The 21,997-nt window shown below is 41.9% G+C and overlaps 1 protein-coding gene across 1 annotated transcript in view; it reads right to left on the reverse strand.

The window, feature by feature from the left end:
* The window catches only part of AKAP13 (A-kinase anchoring protein 13), a gene marked incomplete at its 5' end in the record, with an annotated part of 158,770 nt that overhangs the window by 29,740 nt on the left and 107,033 nt on the right, over positions 1-21,997 (reverse strand). Inside the window, 7 exons of the mRNA XM_082488901.1 lie at positions 1,253-1,295; positions 5,254-5,379; positions 9,691-9,799; positions 11,034-11,217; positions 13,730-13,792; positions 17,268-17,321; positions 20,476-20,822. Of these exons, the coding sequence (XP_082345027.1) occupies positions 1,253-1,295; positions 5,254-5,379; positions 9,691-9,799; positions 11,034-11,217; positions 13,730-13,792; positions 17,268-17,321; positions 20,476-20,822 (926 nt within the window). The remainder of the gene's footprint in view (positions 1-1,252; positions 1,296-5,253; positions 5,380-9,690; positions 9,800-11,033; positions 11,218-13,729; positions 13,793-17,267; positions 17,322-20,475; positions 20,823-21,997) is intronic.

Genomic DNA, 21,997 nt, shown 5'->3' on the forward strand with positions numbered 1-21,997 from the left:
CTATGGTGTTATACCAGAGAAGGCAAAATGAAGACAAAATGCCAATCCAGTAGTTTGTCATGTTTCAAGGAATCCTTTGATCTGTTTTTAAGCAAGCTCCATTCTCCAGCCATGCCATAGCACCCTCTGCTGCTCCCGTGGCCAAATAACCACTAACCAGCTCACAGCATCTGCCCATTTACACAGTCAATACTGCAGATACAGTCAGTCTTGGCATTTAACCATCGATATTTCAGACAGAAAGGGACTGACATGCACACATCCTTAAAAGAGAGATCTCCTTCCAGAGAAAGACATATAATGAACTCTGAAAAGGCAGTGACTGTCCTTAACAGAACCACACCGGCTGCAAAGCCTCCCCTGAGAAATGAGAATATCAATACGAAGGAAGCAATGGTTATTTGTATTACTTTAGGCATTTCTAGGACGCCAGATATTTTCTACCAGTCTTTACATGCACAAGCTTTTGACTTGTTCAGATTTTATGTAAGAAAAAGAAATTATGGAGGAAACTATTACTGCATTAAAGAAAATGACACAGTCCATTGATAGGTAGTAAAACAAAAAGCAGAATGACAGAAAGACAAATGAAATCAAGGAGGAGAAACCAGCAGTGAGCAGAGGTGAAAAGCCTCCCAGCCCCGAAACAAAGCCGAAACTATCAGAGTGACACAGAGACCAGACACACAGCTCCCTCAATGCCACAAACATCCTTCCCCCAGGCAAGCGCTTTTAAAGCCAGCACCCACCAGAAAGATTATCTCCTCTCTACAGCTTGCAAGGATGAAAAGGGATGTACAAGAACATGATTGTTTTGGCTTTCATTATAGAAATGTAGACAGAATTAACAAAAGAGAGGAACAACTACTTTTAGCATAAAATATAACTCAGGGTAAACTAATACTGCTCAATAATAGGTAATGTGATATGTTATTAGCTATGCATAAACACAAAGCCTTGTTAAAGATACAACCTAGAGCTGACTTTCATACTCTACGATCTAAAATATTCTTCAGCTTTTAGGCATACAGGACTGATTTTCACAAGCTTCACAACTTGTCATTTCAGCTGAAGCACACTGGTGCCAGAAGGGCTTTTGGGTGTCCAAACCAGAGCCCACTGCAGAAGTCCCACCAGAACCATAGAATCGTTTTGGTTGGAAGAGACCTTTAAGATCAGCAAGTCCAACCGCTAACCTAGCACTGTCAAGTTACCACTAAAGAAGAGACGCGACACCCCCAGAATACCGTACCTCTGAACCGAGGAACCCGTGGGGCCGCCGAATGCCTGTGTACCTGGAAAAGATCGGAGGGGTGGGGGGGTGACATGTTAGACTGCAATCTTAGCCCGCTGATTTTAAAAACATAGCTTGCATATTTGAATGGCTCAAGAGGAAGGGGAAATGTTTTCCAGAAGTCCAGAAGTCAGTGTTTAGAATAGGTTTCATGTGCTCAGGCTAAAGCCCACTCCCTGTAGCCTTAGGTGCTCTCAAATTCGATGCTGAGGTGAAAGCCTGCTTAGTGTTTTTATCGTTCTTCAGCTATTAAGCAAAGGATGTGCATCTGTTAAATTTGCTCGTAAATCAGGGTATCTGAATCAGAACTGCCAATTCAATGACAATAGGTATAAATGAGAATCCTTCTGCCACAAAGCTTTTATTTATACAGCACTAGAAAGAATCTATTGTACAACACATCCGGGCTTCATGTATAAAACTTTTCTGCTTGATAAAATTATAGTTCATTTTCCCATCAAAATCCTGAAGCACTTCATAAAGAGTAGGAGAAACAAGAGAAGCCTTATTCTGTTTTCCACGAAACATTACCAGCCCAGGGCTTAGTCACACAACAGTACGCTTGAGGAAAGTCTGACTTTCAACATGAAGCTGCAGCCCTGCCAATGACACAAATTCTCTTTATACCACAAGAAACCGGCGTGCACAATGCATTTGGAGCAGATTAGGTAGCTGATACCATTTACCAGAACCATCGAAGAATACTGAAAACTCAGGATGATATGATCCAGAGGAGAGAGGGCTCTCTCCAGAGTAACTGGGCTTGCCAGGATTCCACAAAACCCTCACTAAAAGCACTGTTTGCAGTCCTATCTGAAATTCAAGAAGTAGCATGACTGATCATCTTACTGGGCTTCTGCATATACACTGTAAGAAAAACAGTACTTTGGCTTCAAATTCTGTTAACAGATTGAAGCTAAGGGTGAAGGCAAAAGAGCCACTTGACATCAGAGGCGAAGACGGTCCTCTATCCAAAAGCAGTAAGTGCATTAGGAAAAACTGTGTATACAATGTTACGCCTTGTGATTCTAAAATACACATTTTCCTAACTGCTGGTTCAAGTATCAGCACAGCCTGAGACAGAAATATCACTTCTTCACACTGAGAAACTAAAATACAGGCATACTCCACTACCTAATCCCTACTTGGAGATCTCTGTTAATATCTCCCTTGCAAAAATCTTTCATCTAATTAACGATCTATCCCAAATATATCAAAGTTAGTAGTACTGTAACATATATCAAATGAAGTCTTCTACTACTAAGTGGCTACTGAGACCGCACAAGTAATTTACAGACTCTCACCCCCCTGGTTAACACTCCAGTGACTCTGGTTCACATTTCAACTCTAGTTCACTTTTAATATGGGCTAAGCCTCCTTAGTCTTTCCTTTTTTAATAGATTCATCAGTTTGACGGGATTTAAGTATTTCACAACCCTTTTTGCTTCTTTGCAGCTAATGGAAGAAATATGAACAAATGCTGAATCAAGAGCTGTAATAATTTGATATTCATGACTGTTTTTCAGCACCTTGAGAAAGTACATTGCATGGGAACTTGAATTATGTACTATTTATCTTTTACTGCAATAGTGTTTTATCTTAAAAATGGGGGATTCTTGACACTGGATCCAAACAAAAATCAAGGTGAAAGCCTGTTTACGATTTCATATTTTAGTTTACAATATAACATCACATGATCAACATTCTGCTGCAAGCTATAAAGCCCAAGAAGATAAGCACAGAAGAGCACACATTTTCTCACCTTCAGGGTTTTTTGGGGGGGATAGAAGGGGGCAAAGAAGGTGTATTTCCATAATTTCTGTGTTTCCTATCATAATCAGGTTCAAAACTGAAATGCAAAACCTGATTTCACATCCCACAAAAGAAGTTAGTTTTGTTCAAAGGCCTGGACTGCTGTCTACGTGCAAAAATTCTAGGCGAGCAGCCAAATTTTGGTGTACTTAAGAGAACACCTTTTAAGCATCACCCACCTAAATTATATCCTAGGCCAGCTGGACTTGAAATAATTCACCAAAGTCCATTATGCAGAAAGCAGTGACTGGACTTGGATATTGCAACCAAAAGAAACCTGTTGCAACTCCTTAACGCTGGCAGCAATTAAACTTCTGTGGGTCAAGAAATCCAAAGGCTTCACAGTAATCTTCTAAAATGCACAGACTGGCTTGTCCAGCCATCTGAAATCCGCATCTCAAATACATGATGTCAAAAAACCTGCAACTAATTCTCCACACTGTAGAGGAAAAGAGGCATGGAGATGTTGAGGAATGGTAAGTGAAATGCAAGCGCAATCTCAAAACTAACACATCCCTCCTCTCATGAGAAATGAACCCTGAATATGGGAAAAAATAAACAAACTAGTCTGGGATTACTAGATGAAAAATGCCCGTTGCCAAAGCAGTCTTACGAATAGCTGTGGCTAAACCAACCTTTATATAAAGTCACCACAGTACCCTCAAATATGAGGGAATAAAACGCATGTAAAGAAAGCATTTTTGTTTGAGACAATATCTGACATCGCTTTAAATGCTCATCAGTAACACCAGCACTGTGGAGGGACAGAAATAAGTACAGGCTAACAGAAATACACCCCAAAATTGCTATATCCTAGCCTTACTATTAGGAATTACTTAATTGGTTGGATGCTTTAAACAAACAAACATAAAGAGATAAAAAAGAAAACCAACCAAACGACCACAACCAAAAAACCCAACTGAAAAACCAAATCCACCACGAAGTTTAGCTAGGAATACTTTTTACCATGGGAGCATGACATCAATGCAGAGCTGCGTGTTTGCAGCTCGCTTTGTGGAGACCATGAATTGTGAGTTTTGTTAAAGGCAGACGAGAAGGACAGAGCAAAGGGGAAGGAGGCAGGAGCTCAAATATGGCAGTGGGTAGTATCACACCTGGGCAGAGCACAGGACTTTCTTGTGGGAAGCGACAAACCCACAGTGAAGACTGGGAATGGTAAGGAGGAGAATTTAGATACCTACAACATGGATGCTGCGGAGATTTTTTTAAATTCAGGCAGCAACCAAAATCTGTTGGGCTGGAAAGCAATTTCCCCCATCCCAGTATGAACACAAGGGATGTGGGCTAGTTTCCATGCAAACCTTTGATTTGAACCAACTAATGCAGCTGCTCTGAATTTTCTCTTTAGCTAGAGAATTATCTGTTCTGGTTTATTTCAACAGTCTAATAAAACATGCTTAAGAAATAGGGAGCATTTTCAATAATCTTTGATAAGCCTATTTAAAAAAACAAGAGGAGACTAAATTACTTTAATCTACTGCCTTAGTTGGGTTTCTTTTAGCAATGGAGTTTGCAGGAGGGAAAAAAGCTACCATATAACACTCGCCTGTTTCCCAACAAGACTACTCTGATTATAGTATCAGGACCTAGATATGGACACCTTGACGATTTAAGGTGTCTGGTTGCAATGTATGCTTTTTGCTCAGTAGGGGAACTGTGAAGTCGTAAGCCAGATTTTCAGAATTTTGTATCAGGGCTTCTCTCCTCTTCTCCTGCTTCCACCGAGCAATGAACTCACTCTCACCTATGGAGGACAAGGATCTCTCTCTTCTGTTAACTCCACGCACTGCAACGATCTCAAGGCAAGTATTCTGGTTTAAATAAAAAGGTAACGACTGTATTGCTGGTCAGAGAGGTGGATGATGGTATTTGCACATGGATACAGACCAAAACTAACCAGATGAGACATAACGGTGCTGATGTACAACACCCTTTGGATTCTTATCCTTTTATTCTGCCATTAGTTAGCATTCAGATACAGGACTAAGATAATGCTGTTAGACATCACGCAATGGAAAGGTTAGTTCAATGTTTGCAAAGTAAAACTTCAAGGTCTAAAGCAGAAAACCAGATTTCCCTGTGTTTCCACCCATTATGGCTGCAACGCACAGAAAACGATTACTTACTATCCAACTCCTCCTCCTCATCACTGGAAGAAGAGCCAATAGAAAAGAGAGTTTTAGACTTAGGAATGAGTGGAGAGATGCTGAAGGAGAAGGAGATTCGTCTCGATGGTCGAGTCCGGCCCTGGGCTGAGAAGTGGGTTAACAGCAGACATTAGAGCATGCTTGAAAATGCATTTAATAATAAAAAGGAGAGGAAAGCGGCCAAAGCAAACTAAAACCAAAGCAAAGGAAATGTCTGCAAAGCAGCTGGCTTCAGCAAAGGCACAAGAAGCAAAGGATTGAGAAAGTACAAATTCCAGAGGATGCAGGTTTTGGGGGATGCAGGCCTCACTGCATGCTTAAGTCGAGGTTCAAGGCTTTCTGATCTTTGCTGTCATCTTTTTATAGGAACTCTTAAATGAAGACTTACATGTGAACAGTTTTTTTCCTAAACAGAATACCAACAACTTAGTGGGTCTCTGGACAAAGGGCATCTGCTTCACTGAAATAACTGCCAGGGAATCAAACTAAAACAACTCAAGATATTTGTTTAAGGTTGTTTTTTGCAGTTAAATGACACCAAAGCTGCTGGGTATACCAAGGATACTTTATCTGAAGTGTTGCCTTTATCTGCCTAGGAAGGTTGCTGTCACTTCTACCTCTAAAAAAAAAAACCAGCAGCATTTTGGTAATGTTACGCACTTAAAAGCTTCCAGCTTTAAAATGCAGAGACCTAAATTGCCTTTCTTTTCTTGTCCAATATAAAACAGAAAAACCAAGCATCCCTTCCGCCGCTTCCTTCTAAAACTCACAGTCCTTGTTATAAAGAAACTGCCTAAACATGAGAAAAGCCCCTCCACACCCACTCCTGTCCTTGCCTGGAAGAAGTCTACCAAACACGGTGCCAAACTCAGCAATCAGTCAATGACATCAAATCTCCCATTACCAGTAGGATAATGACAGCAAGTTTAATCATCTTTTCTCAGACATGCTACTGCTCTGCCTTCTGCTTATTTCAATTTGCAAAGTTATATTTATCTTCCAGCACTATGCACTTTTCCAGGAATCCCTGCTATTTGTTCATGCTCTCGTCTACAAACTTTGCAAATTAGAAGGGTTTACTGTAATTCCTGTTTAAAAATAATTTAATTTTAAGAGCAGCTCTTGCATAGCAGCAGCTTTGCAACAGTTCTTTATAAGTATAATCTTCTCTGAAAGGAGATGTAGGAGCCAGCTAGCCACTCTTAACTGAAATTGCTACACAGCCTCTTATAGAGATGCCTAAGGGCTGTATTTCCCAAACCTTCTCATTGTACAAGAACAGGCAGAAACCTCCGAGCTGTGACCTGACCAATGTCAGGTTGCTGGATACCCATCGCTCATGTGGTACATCAGTGTGTCCTCGGGAAAGATGACTGGAACAGGGCTGAGGAAACTCTGCCTATGGGACAGGTCTGACCTAAGGGTCCTATACTAAGCATCTACAGCTTCAGCACATATATTCAGGCACTTTTAAGTCATTCCATGGCACATGTAAATCAATTTGCTTGCACAACAGGGAAAAGAGGCTAAAGACTTTATCAGTATTAAACTTCTAAGAGAAAGAAACAGCAATTATTACTCTCTTCAAATAAAACATGTCCTTTCGGGCACATAAAAAGAGAATTTTTTGTATTGCTGATATCATACTCCAAAACTGAATTCAGAATATAAAAATACTATCTCAGGAATATCCAATGCAATGCAAGCAACGCAAAGCAAACTCCCCTAAAATTTTCCTTCAGCCATTAGTCCTAAATGCCAACTGCCTAGAGGCGATTTGACTAAAATTATGCACATGCTTTTCCAACGTAAGCAGAACAACCCTAGAGGGACCCAATGAAAGGCATTTAAATTGAAGAATTCTTAGCAAGGTTCATGTGTTAATTTTGTTTAGACTGCCTTTCAAAGGAGTTGTTCCAGTGTCCCAGACCTGAAGAACATGACTAGGCAACACTGCTTTCTTCTGTAGTCTACTGTCTATTTAGACTAAAAGTCAAGATGAACAATAATACTTTACTGTAAATAGAACCACCTCCTCCAGCACAGTTCAATTCAACTTCCATTTCAGTGGTTTTATTTATAGCAGTTCCTGGCTTTATAACAATGCTCCACACTGGAAATTTGCTATTCCAAAGCCGAAAGCAGTCTTCCGAGCACTCCAGCCAACAGCTCTTGTGACCTCCCTCTATAAAATGCTGAAGGATTAACAGTTGTGAATGGCCACAGCAGCTCTTGGAACATCTGAGGCATCAGATGGAGTGTGGATTAGAAACTCAGTCTTGGAAATTGCTCCTTCCTCAGTACATATGACAATAAATGGGAAAAATAAGAGAGAGTCCTCCATGTTTATTCATTTGGATTTTGTTTTTGAAGCTTTTGTGCAGAACATGTTGCTTTCTTCCCATTCAGACAGATTTGCAGGGATCAGAGAATTTTTTTTTTAAACACCTACCTACTGCAAGTGTAATGAAGAATTAAATTCTTCCTAGAATTCACCTCCACGAAATCAAGGATTTATGCTTGCATAGCTCTGCGGTATTCTGCTGCAACAACATCAATGTCAAACCTAGGTGATGCAAGGGAGTTTATACACCAAGACCTTCTTGTAAAAGGCACTAAAGCTGCTTCACATGGACTTACAGTCACAGCTCAAGTAGCACTATTCCTCTTTCAAAGTGACTGAGGAAGAATGAAGTGATTTACTGAAGTTTCCAAAGTCAGGAAAGTGTCAGAGTTGGGAAGAGAATCCATGACCTAAATTTTCAAGGTGAGTCATCCTTTTGGATGCTCACATCAACCGCCTCAAATGCATCGACTTTCAGAAACCACCTTCCTATAAAAAGGAGGCCCTTCTGAGGTGTTGCAAATTAAGTACTGAGAAAATAAAGCTCACAGGAGCATTAGTAATTCTTAATTTCAGTGTCCAAAACTCACAGACATCTGCCTCAAAGCAGACTAACTCTGCTATTTCTTCCACAGCCCCTCTGGAAAGCTTCTTATACCTTCTCTTCTCCTTCTCTCTCAACGAGACCATTGTGGCTAGGCCGACTCTAGAAGAAGATGGGATAATCAAACCTGTCCAACACAAGCTCAGGCCTTGTTGGCATTTTTAACATGGGTCACAAGACAGAGAAGAGCAGGAAGGTCGCAAGTTGTCTGATTCCAAGATAAAGGCACAAAACCTCTGTTGTAGCCCCCCGCCATGGGCCTGAAGGAAAGTCTCGAGGGAGATGAGCCTCAGCTGGCCAGGCTCTCTCAGCCACCCAGAGCGTGTTTTCTGGGAGCTAGCGGAGTTATTTATGGTGTTTGGTTAGCAACTGGATCCAATGCCAATAAATTGGTTGCTTCAAAAAAAAAAAAATAATGAAGGCCTTAAGCCCAAGGAGGAAAGAGGGTGCGCCATTACAGAAAGCAAGAGCAGGTCTGATTTGGACAGATTTGACAGTGTTTTGGTTACCGTTGCTGGGGGACACATACGTTAGGCCACATGCTTATTAATCATGGAAGAACGATGGCAAAGAATTAAAAAACATCTCCTACAAAGCATAATCTCTGTGAACTTCCTCCAGCAAGCCTCCTACTTGAATAAAAAGCCTTTCTTAAAAGCACCTTTCCCTTGTTCAGCTTTGCAAGGAAGAAACATGTTAATAAAGAGGAAAAGATCAGAGACCATCACTGATTGACAAGACATGATCTAAAATGCCAATACTGTTTCTGGCTGGCAATTAATAAAATGAAAACATGTGTTACATGGCCCTTCCTAAGCACATCCAGCTGCAGCCTTTTGAATGACTTTTTCAGCTGAAAGAATCAATTCACTCAAGTTGCAAAATTAAGTGCTTGTTGTTGCTTCAATTAAGCTAAACTGAAAAATTTCACCTAATCATCTTTTATTCAGGAATAAGATGCAATAAATTACACCCAACTACCTCAAAACATTTAACTCAAAATAAACAGCAATAAACTTCCCCAATGAGACAAAGCCATGGATTCTCAAGTTTTCATATATAAACTTTCAAAAAATTCCAGAAGTAGGAAAATAAGATCTCTAGTGGAATTTACCTCAACAAAGGAAGAAATCCTAAAAGGATGCCAAATTCAACCTTGTTTTTTTTAATAACAAACTCAATAAATCATAGGTTTTGTACCAGTAATGCAATTAAGAAAAAAGAAACAAAAGAAACCAAATGGAACTGTAAATACGAGGGATAAGCTGGGAAGAACAAAATATGGATCTAAACTGAATGGGTTCTCCCTTGCCACCCAGAATCCCATGCAGCAGTGAAACATATATTTCACATCGTACAGGAAAGCAAGAGCAGGTATGAGCAAACTCTGCCTTGGGAAGGTAGCAAGATATACTTAATAATACAGATGACAGAATGGATAAGGATAAGGGAAAATTGCGTTACTCACTGTCCAGCACTGGTTTACTAATTGACATTAGAGACATAGATTTGGTCAGTGGAGATGAAACAGCGGAAGAACAGAAATTAAATCCTTGCGGCTGCGACGTTTGATGCATCTGCGGAACAGAAAATAACTGCACTCAGTAAATATGTCAAGCACGACAGCACCATCCCAACTACAGACTACAGTTCAGTGCTCATGTTTACTGAAATTCTCACTTTTAAGCAGCAGAAAATTGAAACAATTGCGGTATAACGTAATAGGTGAGAAATGCAAGGACCACGACAAATGCAATTAGTGTTGCACAGGTGAAATGCAACATTTTGTTTTGTCTTTTAAGTGTAAGACAACAGAGAGACTCTGGCTGCTTGATTTTCTTGCAAGATATTACAAGACAGATATTGTTTAACTGTCTGATGGCCACTGAAATTACTGCTGTGATTCCAACTCCTGAGCATGACTAGACTGTGGTTCCACATGGCAAAAAAATCCAACGCTTAACAGTGTGTTCCCCAAAAATGCCATTCCTCAGACATGAGAGTCTTGACATAACAGCTCTTGCAGGCCTGATCTTGTAAGACCCATTTACTGCCTTGATGTACGGCAGTGACTCGAGGAGGTAAACGGGCTGGCTGGCTAATGATTCTGGCATAAACCCAGAAAATACTATGGCTGAAACTTCAAACTCAGAAATCCAGGGTATTTATAGTATTTGAGACTATAATTGCTTCTTTAAGCAGAGACTCATAATACTGTGGCCCATCTGTCCTTAATAGCTATCATAGACTTCTGCTCTAGAGAGATTGCTCTAAATTTTCTTAATATGCAATTAACATTTTGCTTAACTGTTGCTTATAATAATGAGCCTTTTGATTCTGCTTACAGCTATGAAAGAAAAAAAAACACTTTATCTTCCTCCTATGATAGGAAAATAACCTGAAAACTAACAGATAAATTACTACTTGGTACTTGTGTGTATTTCAGGTCTGCAAAAGGCAGCATAAGCATTAATTGTGAAAGCCTCACAACACTTGCGACTGATAGTATCACTATATCCATGCTAAAGAGTTAGCAGCTTTTCCATAATTACTCATGCAATAATTACTCAGTGGAAGAAAACTGGGAAATTTCTTGTTCTCCACCCTAAGACTTCACCCATCGACCACATTGCCCTAAAAAAACAAACAGCAACTTAAGAGACAGGGGAAATACCCCTGTGTTAAAGATGGAAGACTTTAATATTACATATGCAGGGTCAAAGCTTTCACACTGAAACTGTCTTGGGTGAATGACTTCAAAACATTGATATAACTTTTTCTAGAAATCTAACAGTAGTTGGACAGCTTTACCTGGTGATTGTAGTTTCTGATTTCTCCTTGCTCAAGTTCTTCAGAGAGCAAGACCAGGGACCCGCACTGATTGCTGGCAAGCGGACTCCGTCTGAGGTCTTTGGAGCTCAGAGCAGAAGCCTCCAAGTTTGTAGAGGGCTTCTTGTTCTCACCAGAGTCTCCAGCAAGGCCTTCTAGGCTGTAACTGAAGAGAAACCATGGAGGTTAGATCCTGACAAACTTAGGGACTGGTGGCTTTCAGCACATAGCACCTTCAAGAGTAAAACACAACGCAGTCACTAACTGAACTGCACAGGGAAACGTTGATGTTATTCCTCAGCATGTTACTTCTCAACAACCAAGTGCAGGTAGCAGTGGAGGGATTTCTATTTTCTTCATAACTAATACAGCAGCATCTTTGTGCCTCTAATGAGACACAGGAGTTGTTTGAGAATGACCACCTTGGTCAATGACCTTTCCCACTTTTTTTTTTTTTCCCCCCTCCTTCTTGAATGGTGCACAAGAAAATCTAGAAACACCTCTTTTGAAGATTTTGGTATTTCCACATATTCTCCTTGCTAGCTTTTTATTAGGTTACCCCTGGGAATAAAGCCACCTAAATTAAACTACCTGGTATAGCTCAGTGCTGCCTGTCCTGGACCACCACCGCTCCCAGCAGCCGCAAAATCAGCTCTGGGCTGCACGTAATGTTCATCTCTGCAGACACATCCTTTGAATCTATTCAGCACTTCCCACTGCACTGCCATTCAGCACTGATAATGTCCTTTCTGCCAAAGCTGTTTGCTTTTTTTCCTCTTCTCTCTGTTTTTTTTTTTTTTGTTTGTTGGGGTTTTTTTAATGATTCTATTCAATAAATGTTGTCTCCATCAGCCAATCAACCCTATTTTACCGTTTGCTGATGAAACTAGGTCTGTTCAATGGAGCCAGACATAATCACTCAAAGCTAAACAAAATACCAAAGTTTTGATTGCAGAACTGGTAGTGATAAAAGCTTTGGTCAACCTCCGTAGAGGTTCTCACCTACACAAAACAATCCCTCCTTCACATGTGACTATTTCCATCTCATCTTTCTTGGCCCTGATATTCGGCTTCTGACCCTCCCGCTCCTCATATGCTAGTGTCGATACACCCACTGCAATGCCACTGTGGGTTAATGTGCAAGTTTTACAGATTCACCTCCTGAAACACTAGCACAACTCTGTCTCTAACATTTGATTTTATGTACGCAAGGTCCTGCTAGCTTGAAGCAAGGCCTACTCTGGATATATATCCCAACTTGATGCTAATCGTGACATCATCTAGGTGTTCCTGCTCCGACAGGGGGATTGGACTAGATGATCTTTTGAGGTCCCTTCCAATCCCTAGCATACTGTGATACTGTGATCTAAGTGGCCAACAAGCTGACATATAAGCAAACGAAAGGGAGAACACACTATAGATTGTACAGATTATTTAAACAACCAGAGGAGCTTTAAATTCGGGTAGACTTGCATAGCAGTGATTAATGTTCTGCATTCCTTTAGAAGCGTTAACTGGGTGATATATATGCATCTTCAAAGTAAAAATTGCAATAAACCTTAAATAATAAGATTTGGTAACTTTTTAAAGACTTTTTTTCATGGTAGGTAATAATAAAGAAGACTGGTTGAGGCATTTGCAATTTAATCTGCTTTAGGCAGATTTTGACTCAACAATGTATATCAATAGCAGGCATTATAGAGTTTATTCTAAAACACCTGCAAAGAGAAATCAGTCCCATTTCTACCACTTATTCAGGGCAGAAGAACATTTTTTCTTGCATCCCAAGGTGATAACAATGATGTTACATAGTACAGAAAAAAAACCCCACGTAGTTTGTTGTGCCACAAACAGCTCAAACCTGCAAATTTTAGCCCATAAAATAGTCATCAGTGGGCAATACTGTTCTGTAATTTGTTGGTTGGGGTATATATAGACTAAATGTAATTAAATCTGTAACAGGAAGGGCAGATTAACTCCTTTCTCAATATCTAGTGTTCAGAAAAACGGTTTAATAGCTCTACCCACAACCAGCAACAACTGCCAGAAGAAAGCTATGAACCTGTAAAATCTGAGAGACTGGTTCCAGGCAGTATCAGGCGAAGATCTGACCTGCAAGCATCAATCCCAGCTCTGGGACTTTCTACAGAAGATGCAAGCTTTAAGTGCCTGGGAAATTTTAATCTGTGACTATTAGATTGGTTTTTCATGGAAAGTTTTACATGATTAGCCTCTTTGAAAAAAAAAAAAAAACAACCGAAATCTTTCAATTTACAAAGAGCAAGTCTGTATAAACTTAAATCTTTTAAGAGATCCATCCAGAACAGAGTGGCGCTGAATCACACGAACTCTTGTTTTGATTCTTTGGCTGTCACAATTATCTTTATGATCATTGCTGTGGAAAACACGCGCCTTAAAATCATCACGGAATAGAGCAGCTCAAACCAACAGTGCAGCTTCTATAATGCTCGAGGCCAACGAAAAGCAGCCACCACCTTCACCTGCACCCCACCGCAGAAGATCCATTCCCAAGACTAATTGCTGAAAAAGCAGACGAAGCAAACAAACACGTGCACGCTTCAGCCAGAGCAGCAGCGGAAAAGGCGATAGACGAAAAGCTGACAACAGGGTGTTTGCAGTGCTCCTTTGTTGCTGCTGCGCACTTATTTATACCGTACCTTCTACAAGTAAAGTCAGGACCCGTGGCAATGAACTGTACGCCCGAGGGACACCAGCTCAAACTAGGAACATCAAAAGAGGCAAAGGAAAAGGGCTGTGATTATTGGTTACGGGAACAGGGGAATGTTAAAAGACTCTCACTCCTGCATATCTTTAAAAACCCCCAAAACAGCAAACTCAGGAATAATGCTGTTGCCACTATATATTTCTGGCTGCCAGAACACATCAGCGTGCCCCAAGTGAGCGAGGTTACCACTGACAGCCCATGCCTCCCCCAAACCGATCCCATAGGCGAGTATATCATGTACTGGAGAAACTGCTCCTTGTGGGGAGAGAAGTTATTTGGAAAAACGAGGCTGAAACACACCAAAGCCAATTTTGCATAAGTAATCACACACAGCCATTGTGTTAGTAATGATTAGTACTTTTCTGGTACCTCTCATCCTCAAATCAGAAAAAGAATACCTTACAGATATTTAATCGTTTAAGTTCCCTCCACACAAGTATTAATACCTGCAGGCTACACTTGGGAAAAATAAGGAGAGAGTTACATTCTTAAATGCTGCACAGCAAATCAGTGGAAGAGGCTGGAAGAAAAAACAAGGCTCGTCTCACTATTAACTTGGGATTAAATCAAGACTCCTTCAAATAGTACTTTGACGAGAAAACATTTCAGCTCCCATACCCCAAAAGAGTCCCAAGTTGCATCAGGAAAGATATAAGAAATGCAAATACAGAATGCAAATATTTTGGTTGTTATTTTAAATACTGCTTTTGTTATTTTTTCTCTGTCAGCTCGTGGCCCAATGCAGGTTTTGCAGACACAGAGAAATCAAGCTTCTTGTCACCTATGACATATAAATGATCCCTAAATCCTGGGAAAGCTGTCCAGGAAACATATGTCGTCTGAAAGGAATTTTGCATCAGCACACATCTCCCAGAGCAGCACTGCACAAGTCCTGCTCCCAGCCCCTGGCCTGCGACCCGTGCAAGGAAAGGAGGTGGCCAGAGCATGCCTTGCTCCAGGCCAGAAACCTACAAAAAGGGCAGAACAAATTTAAGCATCCCTGGGCCAGGATTTGTGAGTGCCAAAAGCCTCAGAAGGCACAGAGGAAGGTTTAAAGCCACTGACTGCATCATCTCATGCCAAGTCCTCGTATAGTTTCCACACATAGTGCAACACCGGAAACATTCAGGAAGGGTTTGACGGTTGGTGGTCAGTGGTGGAGTTCAAGATAATTGCTACCTGTTTTATTAAGGATGTTAACTGGGTGAGGATACACCTCAAGTACCTGTGCTTTGCACCCCAAAGCTCCAGGTGTGCTTCACCAGTAGCTCTCAGCACAATACCATAAGTTTGCTTCATGAAGACATACCTCCCCATAACATGCCAATAATTCCAAGTACTTCATCATCATCCTCTAACTGAACCATGGGGGCAGATATAAGTATTAGTGAGGGATGGGGGGACTAAAAGCTTGCTTGAGATCATAAAAGAATCCAGTCCTGGCTACAGTAAACCCATCTCCATCATACATCTCAGTCTGCACTCTCAGGCTTGGGTTCAGCCCCCGCAGGTCAGTAAAACCTGCCTCGTGGAAAGCGGATGGAGGCTGAGAAAGCATCCCAAGGAAGGTATCATACACGCTTCCCCTCTCCCTGCTTGCTCCAGCCACCTGCTCCTGGCCCCAAGACTGCTGGCCTTGGTGGACCCATGGAGCTGTTCTTACGTTGACCTGTTTGCACAAGTCAGTAATTCTTGTGTGGGCGCTTTTCAAGAGAGGATTTTCCTCGTTAAAGAAATGATGCAACATTTACACTAGATAGCGCACTTTAAAAGATGCCTCTGTTCCTGACCATTGCCACGGTACAGTGGCAATTCCAAACGCTGAAACTCCAGGGAAGGGAAGCAGAAGAGTGGAGGCAGGGAAGGAGAAGAGCTGTGCGTGTATGTAGGAGGAAGCCTGGAAGTGGTGGAAGGTCTCAGAGAAGCAAAAAGACCTTTTGGCAAGCACAGTCCTACAGAACTATGATCCTGCTGGGGAACCACCCACAATCTGTTGGCAACGCCATAAAAACCAAAGATCAATGCAGAGCATGCAAAACCCCTTTACAGAAGATGACGTGGGGAGGGGGGGATGAGCCCATCAGCCTTGTGGGAGAGAGTAAACTGTTGGAATTGGTTTCAGGCTGTTGCTCTGCAACTGGGGTTAGAGAAGATGATACCAAAATGGTTGGGAGACCAGAAGAAAAAAAAAAAAAAAGAGAATGCTTATGAAAGAACTAGCACACATTTCAGATATGACTAAGTACTTTAGGTTGGCTATTTGAGACATTTTCTTTATTCTACGTGTAAGCTCAGTGTTTCAGGATATTGTGACTCTAAATACTCTAAATAGTAACACAGCTCCTACAGAGGAGTCTTAACGGCCAACTGGTAAAAAGATGTTCATTTGCATGAGCTGAGAAGACGAGCACTGCGCTTCTTCCTCCAGAGCACAGAGTGATGCAAATAAAGTGGCTTCATAGAAGTAAAAATGTGCCATTAAAAAAAAAAAAAAAATCTTTTTAAAGAACCCTCTGCTGAACTGTACAGCACTGCTTATATGGCTTCATTTATGCTGATGCACGGTAAGGCATGGTGATTTTTTTGGTAATAACATCACGGTAACAGTTTTTCATGGGGGGAAATACGGTAGTTTATTTATTCACAAACACACGTAACCCCATCCATTTCAAGGGAAGGAAAATCCTGACTTAACCTGCCGCTGGAGGAGAGAGAGCAGGCTGTGGGAGATGAGAAGAGGTTGAACCACTGAAGGGGAGAGGTTAAAATTCTCTATTTTTTTTAGCCTAAAAATGTGTAAGTGTGGACAGTCCACGTCTGCTGTGTCAAAAATTAAGTGTCCTATTTTATACGTTAATAGACAATGCAAAGGTTATGTGAGTGAAAATGCGTATCTGCATGACGGATGAGGAACTGAAAGTTTTCTATACAGAAGAAAAACACACACGGAAGTAAAGAAAAAAACACACCTTATTTTCTGTTTTTTAGGAAGATGGTTTTAAAAAGCAACAAAAGAGCAAAATTAAAGCCATTTAATTCAACCAGCTGCGGATCTGCAGAGTATTCTCCAACTCTGAGATCGTGTCTGATGCATCCCCTCCCCAGGTGTCCCTCTTGCAAGTCTTGGCAGGAGTCTCTGATGCGCTTTAAATCCAAATTACGCACATGCTCACAGGTAAACAATTATTTTAATACAACTCCAAATCTTACACATATGGCAAAGGCCAACAAAATGATAACCGAGATTTCTCCAAGTTATTAACATATCGTCCTGGAGAAAAGGGCTTGAGCAAGTGCTCTATGAGTCAGAGGAACAGCCCTGGGTCAGACTGGCGAGGGAAAGCAGCCAAGCGGGATGCAGAGCTCTAACGCCAACGCTTCCAGAGGCACTACAGGTTTACTAACATGACAGTATGGAGTTAGTAGACATTCAAACGCAAAACAGTTAGTCACGTTAGTTGGCTTTGTACCTTCTCCTATGAATGGGAGGCTTCTTTATACCATCCCCCAGAACACGCATTGAACTGAAAATGAATCATGGAGAGTGGTCAGCAGCTTGAATGGAAAAAAAATGAACAAATGGCAGCTGAAGGAATAATATCCCCAACACACGAACAGAGGGAACGGACGTACAGGGAAAACACAAAATTAAATACTAAAGGTAGTAAAGAGTCTCTGTTTTCCTCCTCTCTCTTTTAGAAATAAATCTGTGTTTGGGTTGTGTGGGTTTGGGTTTTTTTTTTTTTTGTACAGAAAGAAGGTTTCATGGGTATTGACCACATTGCAACTTTGCTGCCAAAGCCAGGTCAGTTTAAAGTTTAGATAAGGACAAACTATTTGACAGAAGCTGTTAGCAACCGTGATTCACACCAGCTCCGGTTTTGTGAAAAATTCTGGCGTTTCTTTCCTTGGAACCAAACGTTAAAAACAGTGCATCATTGTTGAAAGACAGGCATTTCAAATCCACTATGAATGTCAGGAATTAACTGAAGGATGAACATCCTTTTGTGGCAGCATTGTTAATTTTCTTTGTATTTTTAATAGCAAAATGTAGACACGAGGATTATCTGTGAAGTGCATTTGAGGAGAGAGGGGAAGCAGAGGGGAACTGAGCATGTTTTCACATTTAGTTTAAGACGATTACATTTTTTCTGATCTTTTCTGCGAACAAACTTTTACGCTCATCCCTCTTACAAACAGAAAACATGCAATACTGGAAAAGACCAAATCCTACAAAAGGCTGATTTTTTTTACCTTTCCCATAGGCTCTTTGGGTCCTGTATCAGCAGCTCTATTTAAGCTTGACTTAGCTACCTTTGCCATGAGGGGAAAGACTGTTTTTGGTGAGGATGGGGGCTGGACCAGGCTGCCAGCCCTTTGCTGGGACTGGAGACACCTCTTACAGCTGGGCTGACCACGCAGCCGGTCACCCCGTTCCTCTTCCCGGCTGCACAGCCCCGTTCTAATCCTTGGGTTGGGTTCGGTGGCAATTACACTTGGTTCATTTTCTGCTCATTTAGTGAGTGGATCCCGCTCACCTATGGAGCAAAGAATGCCAGGGGTGCTCAGAGGAGGAGAGGGAGCATGGACAAGGGGTGGCAGGCGGTGGGAGCAGCACAGGTCCTGCCTGTCAGCAGGACAAACCTCAGCTAAGGCTTGTGCTCCGTGTTACTTCACTTCAAAGGTTTGCAAAAGTCAAGTTACAATAAGCCCTTTTCTCCTTTAAATGGAATCTACTGCACGTGAAATAAATGAATAAGCAAAACCCCCGAATTTAACGGATTTATATGAAAGTCACTTGTTTGGGTTCGCTTCCTCAGTATTTGTTGTTGCTCACTAAGCAACCAGAATCTCAACATCACAACAGCCACGTATGAAAAGAAGAAAGAAAAAAAAAAAACCAAAACACAAAACCAAATAATCCGAATTCCTTTGTAACAGAAAGATAAAAACAAACTGGAACCAAATCAGCAGCAGAGACCCACACAGCTTTTCTTTTTTAATTAACCCATGTGATGGCTATCCTTATGTAGCGGCAGCTGTATCTAAGAACACATGAGAATAATTACTGTTCCTTTAACTCAAATTTTCTTACATTTACAATGAATGTATTTTCCTGTATCAGAAACAGCCTCCAAAGTCTGATGCAGGACAATTTAACCCCATCTGTTAAGTGTTAGCTGTAATTGCCAGCTAGGCAGGTTATTACCCTCAGAAATCCTTACATAACAAGTCCTACACTTAAAAATAAATCTCTCCCAATGAGTTTATGAGCTTATGGACTCATTCTGTCATAAAGTTGCATGTATACCTTATGCTGACACTTTTGTAGCTTTAAAAAGATAGGTATTAATTTATTTAAGTATTACCTGAGGACCACGAATGAAGGCAAAAAAAAAAAAAAGGTGGCAGTGGTAAACAACAACAACAATAATAATAACAGAATCTTTCACCCTGTGTTTCTTAGAGGGTCCTGAATGTTTTCAGCATTGAAGGGTCCATGATATTCCTTCATACCCACAGCCACTAACGTGTAAAGGATGCACACGTTTCTGATGGGAGGCTGCTGCCTCTCACTGGATTACCCAAATGCGGCAGTAACAATTTACCAGGAACTCGCTGTGAGTGGCCAGTTTTAATTTTATGGCATCACCAAACGCAACGGTTCCATTTATCTGAAAAGCAGACCGGTGGCCAGGAAGATGGCAGCAGGCAGCCTGGAGAGCCGCGCTGCGCTGCACGCCTGGGCTTGCAGCCTCTGCAAGCTGCAGGTCTACACCGGAGGGACGGGGGGATACGGCACCCTGACCCTGCTAAAACAACTGGCCATTCCTGCTCGGAAAGTATTCAAATGCATTCAAAACACCAGCCAAAGCTCCACTGGTTTCAGAACACGCAGGGTTTGACCCCAGCCTTCTGGCAGCCCAGATGGTGAATGGCGCAGAGCGTGGCGGGGAACCTTACACTAACTACTTTATTGGTGTACGTCTTCCTTTACTTCATCGTTTTCCCCACTGAGATGGGGGGCTGCGCACCTTTTCTTCCCCCAGTCATTTGGCACCAGCATCTGCACACTCGCGTGGCTGTTACACCTCTCCCTCCTGTATCTTCTGAATGAACAAACGGGAAAACTTCCCTTTTGAATCTTCCTGGGCACCACTGGGGACATCTGTGATGAGTTAGGCAGGACTCACTGTCCATGAGAGACCGAGGTGGAACCAATTCCGTGAAACAAGGGCTACCCATCTCACCACTATGAGGAGCCTCTACACCTTTTGTTAAAACCCTGGTGCCCCTGCTCTCTCTTAATACAATCAGAACAATAAGGGTTGTGTTTATTTTGTGGCCAATGAGATTTAACCCTCCAGTAATTCCTTTAACAAAGCTCTTCGTATAGAAAGGGGTGGTGACTGTTCAAACGGAAGACCTGTACCAAGGTAATTCCATTTGCTCTGGAAAGCTCAAGCTTATTGTAGGTATTAAGTAAAAGTTAATTTCAAAAACAAACAAACAAACAAACAAACATACATACATAAGAAGATTGTCTTCATCCCTTTGAGTGAGAAAGAAATAATCAGAAGTGACATCCTCCGTTTCCTGTTTTATCACGCTGAGTCTAAAGCTTAGATAAACATGCGTGAGTGGGTGCAAAGTAAATCAAAGCAGCTCTCCACTCACCTCCTCTGATTTATTTCTGCTTCGTTGGTGGCATTCTTCCCTGGCCCCCAACTGTGTCGACGGAAAGGTGACAGCGGCCGCATGGAGTTCCGTAAGACGGAGGAATGAGTGGGTACATCCGTGATACTGTCCAGCTCCTCTTCCTTCTCTCCTCCCTCTGTGGCCACCATGTTGGTGCAGCTGCCATCCAGGCTGTGCCTGTCCTTGGGCTGGACGAAGTTCACCGTTGGTGGGAAGGGAAGGGATGTGTCGCTGCCCAGGGATGAGTTCCTCTCCAGGGACATGGTGTCATCTGCAGAGGAACTGGAGCTGGTGACATCACACGCAGACTGCTCCTCTTCAGGCTGCTGCAGATAAGAAAAATTAAAAATATATTAAAGTAGAATCACAGACTGGTTTGGGTTGGAAGGGACCTTTAAAGATCATGTAGTCCAACCCCCCTGCCATGGGCAGGGACATCGTTCCCCGGATCAGGTTGCTCAAAGCCCCATCCAGCCTGGCTTTGAACACTTCCAATGAAGTGAATATATTTAACACTTTAAATAAATGCAAATATTTTATATTTCAAAGGAGCTGAGAGATTTCCTAGTTGATAGCACGAGGCAAATTAACCATCACAGAAGTAAGACCTTTTTGCTCTGGTTTCATAAGAGGCTGAAATGCTCTACAGAGCAATCTCCTCCACTCCACATGTCCCTGGTTGCCATAACCCTGGGCTCCCAGCTCAGGTCCTCTGCCTGCCTTCCTCTCTCTCCAGTTCCACATTTCATCCTGCACAGCAAATCCCGCTCCTCTCACCGTTTCTGGCTGAACCTGTTATTGGTGAAGGTGCCATAAAACAACCAAAGGTTTAAAGAGATCAGTTAATGGGGAACTGGGTCATCTTGATGACAACCTCCAGCCTCTCCTGTGGGACCTGGTATGGGTTTGTAGCTCTCAGTCATGAGAGCTCAAGGGCAGCATCCTGTTCCACTGCATCACACAGCACAAAAGGAACAACTATTCAGTAGTAGAAAACAGAGAGAAAGAATAAAAGCTTAAATCCCCGTCCCCCACTACTTTCCATTAAGCAGAAAGTTAGTGCCAGGGTTTGCAGCATTTTTCAAATCCAACCGTAATTGAAAAACATCGTTCCACAGGATCAGCCGCCCTATATTAAAGGTCTCGAGTCATACTGCAATTTTTTGGTTTAGTTTGCTCCAAAAGCAGTAACTGGAAGCCAAACTGGTTCTCTTTGGCCAAAGGCCACATGCTGACCGTACAGCCTGAGAAGAGCCTGTGTGCATTCGGTGTTCCCCGTGGCTAGCATAAAAAAGACATGAGCATCTCTCTGACATCACCTTCAGTCTGAAACGGTGTTTGCCCCGAGAGACTGACGTGGGAAGTTTCAATTTATTCTCCTGCAGAGCCCTGCGCTGTACCATTTAAAATAACAACAGGCAGAATGATCTGTCAGATCATATATAATAGACTGTTCAGCAAAGCCACAGCGGTTAATCGCCTTCAAATAGCAGGCTCGGTG

This window comes from Vanellus vanellus, assembly GCF_965231255.1.
Source record: "Vanellus vanellus genome assembly, chromosome: 11".
Taxonomy (NCBI): Eukaryota; Metazoa; Chordata; class Aves; order Charadriiformes; family Charadriidae; genus Vanellus; species Vanellus vanellus.